The sequence below is a fragment of the Zingiber officinale genome, chromosome 9B (genome assembly GCF_018446385.1).
Source record: "Zingiber officinale cultivar Zhangliang chromosome 9B, Zo_v1.1, whole genome shotgun sequence".
NCBI lineage: Eukaryota > Viridiplantae > Streptophyta > Magnoliopsida > Zingiberales > Zingiberaceae > Zingiber > Zingiber officinale.
Window position 1 is genome coordinate 11,485,200 of NC_056003.1, and position 11,613 is coordinate 11,496,812.

At 33.9% G+C, this 11,613-nt stretch overlaps 1 protein-coding gene across 1 annotated transcript; it reads left to right on the forward strand.

Annotated features, from left to right (window-relative positions):
- Nucleotides 1-9,646: 9,646 nt before the first annotated feature.
- LOC122022811 lies at nucleotides 9,647-10,870 on the forward strand. Its single transcript, XM_042580927.1, has 3 exons — nucleotides 9,647-10,259; nucleotides 10,479-10,529; nucleotides 10,755-10,870. Exons 1-3 carry the CDS (start codon nucleotides 9,647-9,649, stop codon nucleotides 10,868-10,870), a joined length of 780 nt encoding a protein of 259 aa, XP_042436861.1.
- Nucleotides 10,871-11,613: the final 743 nt, after the last annotated feature.

Sequence of the window (11,613 nt, forward strand, 5' to 3'; positions counted from 1 at the left end):
AAAATTATAGGACCCCCTGATTGAAAACTTAGATCGGGTGAGATGATTAAGGATTAGAAATTAAAATTATTCAAATTTAAAATTAATTCAATTAATCAATTAAATTCGTAAGTAATTCAAATTCAATTAATTCAAAATTCAAATTGAAATTCGAAATTCTAAAACACATATTTTTTTTAACTTAAAATATTTTTCAAAATTCAATTAACTTAAAATATTTTTAAAAATTCAATTAACTTAAAATATTTTTTTTAACTTAAAATATTTTTCAAAATTCAATTAACTTAAAATATTTTTCAAAATTCAATTAACTTAAAATATTTTTCAAAATTTAATTAACTTAAAATATTTTTCAAAATTCAATTAACTTAAAATATTTTTCAAAATTTAATTAACCTAAAATATTTTTCAAAATTAAAATTAACTTAAATATTTTTCAAAATTAAAATTAACGTATATATTTTTTTAAAAATTAACTTAAAATATTTTTCAAACTTAAACATTTTTCAAAAATTCTTCAATTAACGTCAAACCACCCTACAAACACTCATAGAATTAACTAATTGTTAACTTAGATTGAGTGAGATGGAAAATTAAGGACTTACTTCAATCAAACTGTCTTTTGATCCATCAACTACTTTATGTGTAAGAATTAGATCAATGGATGTTGGACAGTGGATGCTCCAGACATATGACTGGAGATAGGTTGAAGTTCACTAAGCTAAAACTAAAGAACCTAGGATCAGTTGTATTCGGCAACGATGGAAAACTGAAAGTAATAGGAAAAGGTAATATCGCACTTAGTTCCGATTTCATCATTCAAAAAGTTTTATTGGTTGAAAATTTCAATTTTAATCTATTAAGTATAAGCCAATTGTGTGATAGCGGATACTTAGTTACCTTTGATAATTCTGGATGCTTGGTTAAAAATATTGAAAACCCTGAAATCACGCTTAAGGGACTTAGAAAAAATAATATCTACACCATTGACCTACCCACACCCTCGATAAAGTGTCTCTTGACACAACAAGAGGAAACCAAATTGTGGCACAGAAGACTGGGTCACACTCATATTAGACTCATCATGAAAATGAGTCAAAATGACTTAGTTAGAGGATTGCCTAAATTAAGAAACCTAGAAAATACAATATGTCATCCTTGTCAACAAGGAAAACAAACCAAGTCAACCCACAAGTCAACCAATCTGATAGAACCAACTCTTTACTTGAGCTCCTTCACCTAGACCTATTTGATTCACATGGAGCCAAGTCACTAAGCAAGAACCAGTATTGCTTAGTTATAATCGATGACTACTCCAGGTTCACCTGGGTAAAATTTCTAAAGACAAAAGATGAAACCTTCGAAGTCTTTTGTAATTTTTGTAAATTAATAGAAAATGAAAAAGATACTCAAATAAAATGAATCAGAAGCCACCATGGGGGAGAATTTGAGAATCACAATTTTACTGAATTTTGTGAAATAAATGGGTACAAACATGAATACTCCTGCCCTAGGACCCCTCCACAAAATAGTTTAGTAGAACGTAAAAACAGAACCCTACAAGAAGCTGCTAGGACTATGTTAACCAAATACAAACTATCTAATCAATTCTGGGCTGAAGCAGTTAATACAGCCTGTTACATTCAAAATAGGATTTTAATTAACAAATTTCAAAATAAAACACCCTATGAAATTTATTATAATAAAATTCCCAACTTAAACTATTTAAAAGTGTTTGGGTGTAAAGTCTTCATTTTGAACACTAAAGACTACTTAGGGAAATTTACATCAAAAATAACCCCGGGAATATTTTTAGGGTATTCAACAACCAGTAGAGCATATAGAGTGTATAACAAAAATACCCTAAAAGTAGAAGAAACAATAAATATAATATTTGATGAAGAAAATAAATTACCCAACACAATAAATGAAAATAAAAATACAGAAAATGCTAACCCAATAAACAGAGAAGATGACGAAATTCAACCTGAACCTATTGAGTCTGAAGAACAAATCATTAACTCAAATGGTATACGACCAACAAGAACAAGTACAAATCACCCATCTGACCAAATTTTGAGTGACCTAACTTTAGGAGTCAGAACTAGGTCATCTTATAGAAACCAGAGCCAAATAGCCTTGATTTCAAAAATCAAACCCAAAACCATAGAAGAAGCCCTACCAGACCCAGATTGGACTCTAGCAATGCAAGAAGAATTGACCCAATTTGAAAGAAATCAGGTCTAGGAATTAGTGTCTAAACCCGTTAATAAATCCATAATTGCAATAAATGGGTTTTTAGAAACAAATTAAATGATCAAGGTGAAATAGTTAGAAACAAAGCTAGGCTAGTAGCTAAAGGGTTCAGTCAAGTAGAAGGGTTAGACTATGATGAGACCATGCCCCTGTAGCAAGACTTGAATCCATTAGGATATTGTTGGCCTATGCAGCACACAAAGGATTCAAGCTATTTCAAATGGACATAAAATCCATATTTTTAAACGGATTTATTAAAGAAGAAGTATATGTAGGTCAACCCCCAGGATTTGAGGACATAGAACAACCAAATTATGTCTTCAGACTAAAAAAAGCCCTATACGGACTAAAACAAGCATCTAGGGCTTGGTATGAACATCTGTCCAATTATCTAACATCAAAAGGCTTTAAACAAGGTCAAATATATCCAACCCTTTTCGTAAAAACCTTACAAAATGACATTTTCATAGCCCAAATTTACGTCGACGATATTATTTTCGGTTCCACAAACTCTAAATTTCTAAAAGAATTCACCAAACTAATGGAAAATGAATTTGAAATGAGTCTGGTAGGAAAACTTAATTTCTTCTTAGGTTTACAGATTAAGCAAACTAAAGATAGAATTTATATTTATCAAACTAAATATACTAAGGAATTAGTTAGAAAATTTGGCATGGAGAACTCAAAAATAATCAATACACCAATGGCTACAAATGCTAAAATTGACTCAGATTTAGAAGGTAAACCAGTATATTTGAAATACTATCGAAGTGCGATAGGAAGTCTACTGTACCTAACTGTGAGTCGACCAGACATTATTTTCGCAATAGGTATGTGTGCACGATACCAATCTTGTGCAAAAGAGTCTCACTTAACCCTTGTCAAAAGAATCCTTAAGTATGTTAAGGGAACCCTAAATGTAGGACTATGGTACCCTAGATCTGGCACCCTTGACCTAACCGGCAACTCTGACTCAGACTATGCCGGATGGACAATGCCTAGTAAATTGGTCAAGTAGAAAGCAACACTGTGTTGCTTTATCTACCACTGAAGCTGAATATATAGCCTTAGGTGAATGCACATCTCAGTTGCTATGGATGATGCATACCCTTAAAGACTATCAACTGGAGTATCATAAAACTAAAATCTCAATTGATAATATAAGCTCAATAAATCTAACAAAAAAACTCAATTCATCACTCAAGGACTAAACATATAGAAGTGAAGCACCATTTTGTAAGGGATCACGTAGCTAAGGGTGATATTGAACTCAACTATGTTGAGTCAAAATTAAACCTAGCTGACATCTTCACAAAGCCCTTACCTGAACTTGAGTTCATCTCACTTAGAAGACAAATAGGAATGTGTTGGGTAGAGTAGGTATTGAGTTTCAAATCAGTTTCCTAGCTTCACTGTTCTACTTGTTTTCAAAATAAGGTTTTAAACATTCTAGGAAAATATTGTTTTTAAAATTCCAATTTTACTAGATTTTCAAAATATGGAATTAGCTTAGGCTCTACCCTAGAAAACTTGATCCCCTAAGTTTCAGCCAGAGCATCTCACAAACACCTAGGCTTACCTTGCTTGTGTTTGAAAAACATAGAACGGCGTGAGATGCATAGGGTACAACCTGGACTCAAGAATGCTTATATCTGTGCATCAATATGAGTCTGGGAGTTAAACACCAAGTTAACAGTAATCAAGTTAAGTCTTCCAGCACTAGTTAAATCTAACTGGATCTATTGACTTAACTTGACTAACCAAGTGAAAGTTATTGCCCTCTAGGTAATCAGCTATTAGCTAAATGGTTAGACATGTGGTCACAAAACAACGTGCTTGATATTTAAACCTTTTTGAGTTTACTCAGGCATAAACTTTAGGGCTCTGATATCTCTCTAAAGTAAATTAGATAATCTGAAACATATTTAACTTAACTCATGCTTGGACTTAAGGACCAACTGAATTTGAATGAATAACCTTACTTAAATTTTTATAAATCTAACTACTCCCTCTTTCCAACTTTAGCTATATTAAGACTTCTTATCAAATTTATAATATCCTTTTAGAATCCTTCAAAATTTAATATTTTCAACTAAAGTATTTGCAAAATGCTTAGCTACGTGAAAATATATTTTATTTTTAGCAAATATTTGAGCAAATACTTTTAAACTTAGTCAATTTTTGAGAAAATTTTATTTCAAATATATCAAATTTTTTAAACTTTCAAAGCAAAGATAATCTTTTAAATTTTATTCAAAATTGAGCTAAGTAAACTCTATTTTTCACTTAGCAAAAATTATCCCCAAATTAAACTCTATTAATTATGAAAATTCAAGTGTTATCCAAATACTTTTCCTAAATTATCTCTCTGATTATCAAATCTTTTTGAAAAGTTGATATTTTCTCAAACATGTTTTTGATAAATGGCAAAGGGGGAGAGTAGTAAAATTCAAAGAAAATTTAAAGAAAGAAAATTCAAAAGAAACTTTTGTTAAGGGGGAGCTTCTATTAAGGGGGAGCTTTAATGTGCTTACCTTTTATCGTTATTGCATTTTTTCCTTCTTTTTCCTTAACTTTGAATTTCGATTGCCATAATAAAAAATGGGGAGATTGTTGGTGCGGAAAGCATCTGACGATCGAACTCAAGTTTTGATAATGGCAAAGGGATTCAAAGTTAAGTTTAATTTTTATTTAATGTGTATGATTGAGTGTCTCAGGAAAGTCCTAGGTGCGGTTAGGCAAGGGAAAAACCCTAGGGGTGGTAACCCTAGGTCATAGGGAGTGGTAACCCTATGCGGAAAGTCTTGGCAGGTCGAGTGCTTCAGGCAAAAGTCCTAGGGGGTGGTAACCCTAGGTGGAAAATCCTGGTGTCGCGAACCAGGTGGAAGACTGGACGGGTCGGGAAGCGGGCGTCTAGCAGAAAGTCTGGAGGCATCGAACGCCGAGCAAAAGTCCAGTCGATCTGGAGGATCGCACTGACAAAAGGTAAATCTCCTGAGTGGAGTAGGTGAGGGCGCGTTCCCCGTAGAGGGAACAGTAGGCGTCGGGTCGACCTAGGGTTTCCGGTCGGAAATCTGAAGTCAGACCCGGACAGTCCAAAGGCTGTCAATTTATTTGTTTGTGTTCTAACTCTGTTTTGCAGGATACTAACGTTTTTGTGCAGAGTTAGAAGTGACCGGGATCGGTCGACCGAACCTTGGGATCAGTCGACCAAACCCACAAGCCAGCAGATCAGATCTCCAGAGGTTGGACCGGGCTCGACCAGGGGATCGGTCGACCGAACCTGGGTTAGGTGTCGACTAGATCAGGCTGACTGGGTTGAGTCAGAATAGCTGATTGGTCGACCGAACCTGTTTATCGATCGACCGAACCTCGGATAGAGTTTGACCGGATCGAAGCGAAGCGAGAGGATCGGGCAGATCAGATAGGAGGAGATCGCCTGATCGGTCGACCGAACATTGGGATCAGTTGACCGATCTGCGTCGGGTCAAACTTGATCCCGAAGCTTGGGGATCTGGATCAGACTTTGCAGAGCTATAAAAGGAGGCCTCGAGGTGCAGCTTCAGACAACTCTCGAACAGAAGATCTCCTGCGCTCTATTGTGCTGCTCCGTACGCTTCAACAACGCCCTACTGCTCCGACAATCAGCGACCACTCTTAATATATTGTATTTTGTCAGTATAATATTTCTTTTTAAGCTCATACTTGTACTCATCTATTTGTAAAGATTTGCGCTATATAGTTGTTGCCCACCGAAAGCGGTCAACGACCGCGGGCCTTCGAGTAGGAGTCGAGATAGGCTCCGAACGAAGTAACTCCTCGTGTCTTCTGTGTTTGTGTTATTTCTTTTCCGCTGCATTTACTTTTACGATTCCGAAATCGATTGTGAAAGTCACGAGCGCTATTCACCCCCTCCCTCTAGCGCTTTCGATCCAACATTAAGATCATTGAAATGGTTATCTTCCAAGGGATTTTTTTTTTGTTATAATTTTATCAACCTTTCTTTGACTTGGGTAATTCTGTTACCAATAGAAAGCAGTAATGTGACATTATTACAAACGCATATATCTTTATCAAATTCCTCAAAATATCTTCCATTCTATTTAATAATGGTGGTTTTATGCTTGATAGGTGACCAAATTTGTTAAAGTCGGTCCATTTATTTACTCATACTATTAAAGATTGTTCTATCAATTTATGCCTCTTTGTTACTAGTTTCTGAATGGGTGAAGATAGAAGCTGGATGCATTTAGATTGTTACTATCAATTTAAAGATTCTTCTTCATTTATGCTGTCTGAGGTGCTTTTTGAGTCTCTAAGAAGTACTGCCGAGATTGAACAAAGATATCATAAAGATAAGGCAGAATTATTGCACTTGCAAAAACAAATTGAAGCTAATAATGAAAGGCAAAGGTTGGAACTGGAAGAGATGCGAAAGGACATTGACCTTCAACGGGACAAAATTGTTGAAGATACAGTCTAGAAGGTTCTTGTAAAACTACCTCTGAAAATTGTAATAAAATATTTTTCCTAAGGTATGTTATAGTTTTATATGTATTTTCTTAAGTTTATGTATATTCTTAAGATATGGTTACTTTCCATCCAGCTTGTGGATTATATTGCCTATTCCTCTTCAAATCTTTCATTTGCATGCCATGTTTGCCTGATAAGACACAGGCAGGTAGAAACTGATTGTTGTACTTGTAACTTCTCTGCTGTTAGAAAATCCTGCCTTACTATATATTTAAAAATACATGAAAATTGATAGATTTTGGTCTGGAAGAATTGGCTTTGATTGTTTCGCATCATGATTTTCTATCTTCCAAATTATGTTGAAGGTGGCGTTCATGGTCTCTAATCTGCTTTTAGAGCTTGGAATTTGTTTATTTCAAGTATGCTCACAGTCATGGTCACGTTAAGGAACTTATGTATAGTTAACTTCAAGGAATTTATGTTAATTTACATGGTTGTAAAGACAATCATCTTTCCTTATGAAATGCTGGAAACTCATTTCATGGCAATTCATGAATTACCAAGTCACTTACCTTTTCTTGCAAAACTCCGGTGTATTTTATACCTCCAGAAATTGAAAGTAACCATTTTCTTGCAAAACTACCTCCGGAAATTGCAAGAAAATATTTTTCCTAAATCACTTACCTTTTTTTCTTATAGGGCATAATTTGTTTGAAGCCATGATGTTTTTTTTCTTCCTGCATTAGTAAATTGATGAGTGATATACTTTATTATCTTATTCTATCTTAGCCACCATGCCCATCGGCTAATGTATTATCTTTGGTTCATGACGTTCTTATTGATGAATTGGTATTTTGTCATCATTGCAAGTTGCAACACATGAAATCTTCCATTGCAATTTGCACAGATTTGTCAAGAAATGCAGGAAAAAAAAGATTCTTCCATGGTTTGTTTGTCAGGTTACATTTTTTCATGGTTCTCTCCTTTTGTTGCTTAATCTTCTATGTTTTTTGAGACAAGCAAAGAATTTGTGTTGTGATTCCATTGTTGAAACTTTAGTAGCATAGGCATACTCCTCCCCTGCTCGTGCTTGCAAATTTATATGGATTTGGTAATAATTAACTTGGCAGTACATTTGGAGATTGCTACTTTTGCATAAGGATGATAAATTTCTAATAATTTGTAGGAATGGTAACCTCAAAATTTGGAAAGTGACATGCCTTAACAGCTTTTGAAGTACTGAAAGAACTTTTTTTTCTTGGTTGAGCTCCATTTAAGTTCTCCCTTTCCTTGTTGAGTTAAAAGGCTTTTCCTCTTCTTATAGTCTTGAGTTGTTGATTTTTTTTTAAAAAAAAAATTGTTGATAGCCTATTATTGATTTTAGTATGTGCAATACTAATCCCGGTTTAATATTGAAACTGCATAGGTATGTTTATCTTTATTGGTAGAATTGAATTGTTTCTTTATATATTCTTTATGTTGTGTAGCGCACTTTACTGATTAATGTGTGTTGTTGTTTTTTGTTTTCATGACTGGCAGGACATCATTGTCTTTTTTGGTGGGCACGTTCAATGCATGGACAAATGACTTTTGTGGGATTAATGAAGTCGACCACACATTACCATTTATTGGCTTTTTGTAAATGAATATATATAGTTTCCTTTGGGGGGGGATTCATGAAGCTAGGTATTAATTGATGACTTATGTATATTTTTAGATGCTAGTTGTTGGGTTTTTGTAAAATTCTTAATCAGAATATAGTGTGGTATAACTTTTGCAATACAATGATCATATTTTGAATAATATATTTGTACAAATGTGTTTGATTGGATAGTAAAATTATAATATCAATAATATATTGGTGAAAAAATAAGTGTTACTATTAATGTGTAAAAGTGCTACATTTTAAAAATAAAACACAAATCTAAGTGTTGCATATGTATCAATAAGTGATGCGTATAAGAGGTGAAAAATTTAATAAAAAGTGATGCATTTACTGAAGAAAGTGTTGTATTATTGGGTTAAAATAATTGTAAAAAGTGTTGCTATTAATAGAAAAAAGTGTTGCAATTGCTTAAGAATAACAAAAAAAAAGTGTTGTCATTGGAAGAAAAAAGTGTTGCATATAGACAAGCGTTGTCTTTGGTATATATCACGACAGTTTAAGAAAGTGTTGCATAAAATGATAAAAACGTTGCATTACATCTAACATGACAGGACTTGATAAGATAGAATGAAAAACGTTACCTTAGGTATAATGCGACATTTATATGGCCAAAAACAACACTTTAGTGGTGATGTCTTAGCCTCAATTTGTAGTAGTGAAATGTGTTCATTGTTAGGTCACGTCATCTGGGCACACAAAAATGTGTGTTCAATGCCCGGTCACGTCGTCTGCCAAACTTGTCCCGATGTTGTCATTGTTGTGTCACGTCATCTGTGCATATTTGTCCAAATGTGTTCATTGTTAGGTCACATCATCTGGGCACACAAAAATATGTGTTTAATGCCCGGTCACGTCGCCTGCTAAACTTGTCCCGATGTTGTCATTGTTGTGTCATGTCATCTGTGCATATTTGTCCAAATATGTTCATTGTTAGGTCACGTCATCTGGGCACACAAAAATGTGTGTTCAATGTCCGGTCACGTCGCCTGCTAAACTTGTCCCGATGTTATCATTGTTGTGTCACGTCATCTGTGTATATTTGTCCAAATGTGTTCATTGTTAGGTCACGCCATCTGGGCACACAAAAATGTGTGTTCAATGCCCGGTCATGTCGCCTGCTAAACTTGTCTCGATGTTGTCATTGTTGTGTCACGTCATCTGTGCATATTTGTCCAAATGTGTTTATAACATACATTATAAATACATACCCCATAAGCAACATGTACCTCATCCATTCAATTATCTCAGAAAATGGATAACAATATTGAAGGTTCATCAAATTTATCATCTTCAAGCTCTGATGATGATAACTATGCAGAAAGTTTTAGTGCATGGCAACAACTGATCGCTCAGGTGATTTCTACTAATAATCAAATTGTCTTAAATTATCTCAATGAAGGAAGCAACAAAAGCAGACATCGAGGCTCAATTCCTGGTCATAAGATGATCAATCGTAATCGTGAAGCTGTTGATCGTAATCTATTCAATGATTATTTCGTCGAAAATGCATTGTATAATGATGCAATGTTTCGAAGAAGATTCAGAATGGGACGGAATTTATTTATGCGTATCTGTGATGTTGTTACTAATCATGACAACTATTTTATACAGAGAAGAGATGGGCTTGGAAGACTTGGTTTGTCAAGCTTGCAAAAAATAACAGCTGTATTTCGGATATTAGCATACGGTGTACCAGCAGATGCTATTGATGAGTACATTAAAATAGGGGAATCAACTGCTATTGAAAGTGTGAAACGATTTTGTCGTGTTGTTGTTGAAGTTTTTGGAGGGCAGTACCTACAATCTCCAAATGCTCACAATGTTGATAGGCTACTTCATATTGGTGAGCTACGAGGTTTTCCAGGTATGTTAGGTAGCCTAGATTACATGCATTGGAGATGGCAAAATTGTCCAACAGCTTTTGCAGGACAATATTCTAGTCGTAGTGGAAAGCCAACAATTATTCTAGAAGCTGTAGCCGATTATGATCTGTGGATTTGGCATGCGTATTTTGGGTTGCCAAGATCGAACAATGATATTAATGTACTTGAGTCTTCTCATCTTTTTGCTAATCTTGTTGCAGGTATTACAATTCCTGCTCATTATGTCATTCAAGGAAAGCAGTACAATATGGGTTACTATTTAGCTAATCATATATATCCAAAATAGTCAACACTTGTTCAAAAGAATAAATTATTTGCAATGAAGCAAGAAGCGTGTAGAAAGGATGTTGAGCGAGCATTTGGCGTGCTCCAATCATGCTTTGCAATTATTGCAGGATCTTCACGTTTTTGACAGAAAAATATTTTACATGATATACTGATATCATGTATTATTATGCATAATATGATAATTGAAGATGAACGTGATTTAAATGTACCAATCGTGGAACAATTTGAGGTGCGGACTCCAGATGTTGAGCCCGCAGTAGATGATGGTACTCGATTTGAAGAGTTTCTAGCTCGATACAGATAAATCAAAGACAAAGAAGCTCATATTGCCCTTCGAAATGCATTAATTGAGTATTTATGGGAGCAATATAGTAATTCTGAAAGTTAAAGTCTTGTAATAGTGTATTTTCAATTAAGTATCCTTGTTTGTTTTAAATATAAAATAGTAAAATATTTTATCCTAATTGTGTGTGATTTTATAATATTTTTAAAATATATTTATGCCTGAGTAATTATATAATAAAATTAAAAATAAAAATTATATATATATAAATTAGTTGGATACTGAATTTTAAAAAATTTAAAATATCAAATATTAAGAAGTATTAATTTTAAATATAATAATTATCATATAAAAAAATTAATAAGAATAATAGAATATTCTAAAGAATATTCCTTTTTGGTGTAATATGGTGATGATGGGTTGGAGTTGAAATAGTGTTTGGTGTTGAAATTGTACCATTTTGGTGTGAAAATTACACCAAATTTGGTGATGTGGATTGGAGATGGTCTAAGAAAGGTATTTACCTCAACTTTGTCAAGATTTGAACTCCAGACCTCATAGTGACAATACCTACTTATGGATTAGCCACTAGACCGTCCTGAAAATACAATATGTAAATTTTCATTCTAATACAGTACTCTAGGAGTCAGGTTTCCCTAAGTAAAATGAGCTCTTACGATTTCAATGCTTAACTTTTTACAATACTTTTATTCTGTAACATAGCTTGTATCCATGAATCAAACAAGTTATTGCAGTTATTTGCT

Coding starts and splice junctions, on each gene's coding strand:
- LOC122022811 (XM_042580927.1), top strand. CDS start 9,647: ATGGATAACAATATTGAAGGTTCATCAAATTTATCATCTTCAAGCTCT. Junction 10,260..10,478: donor TGAGCTACGAGGTTTTCCAG/GTATGTTAGGTA, acceptor ATCTTGTTGCAG/GTATTACAATTCCTGCTCAT. Junction 10,530..10,754: donor AGGAAAGCAGTACAATATGG/GTTACTATTTAG, acceptor TGATAATTGAAG/ATGAACGTGATTTAAATGTA.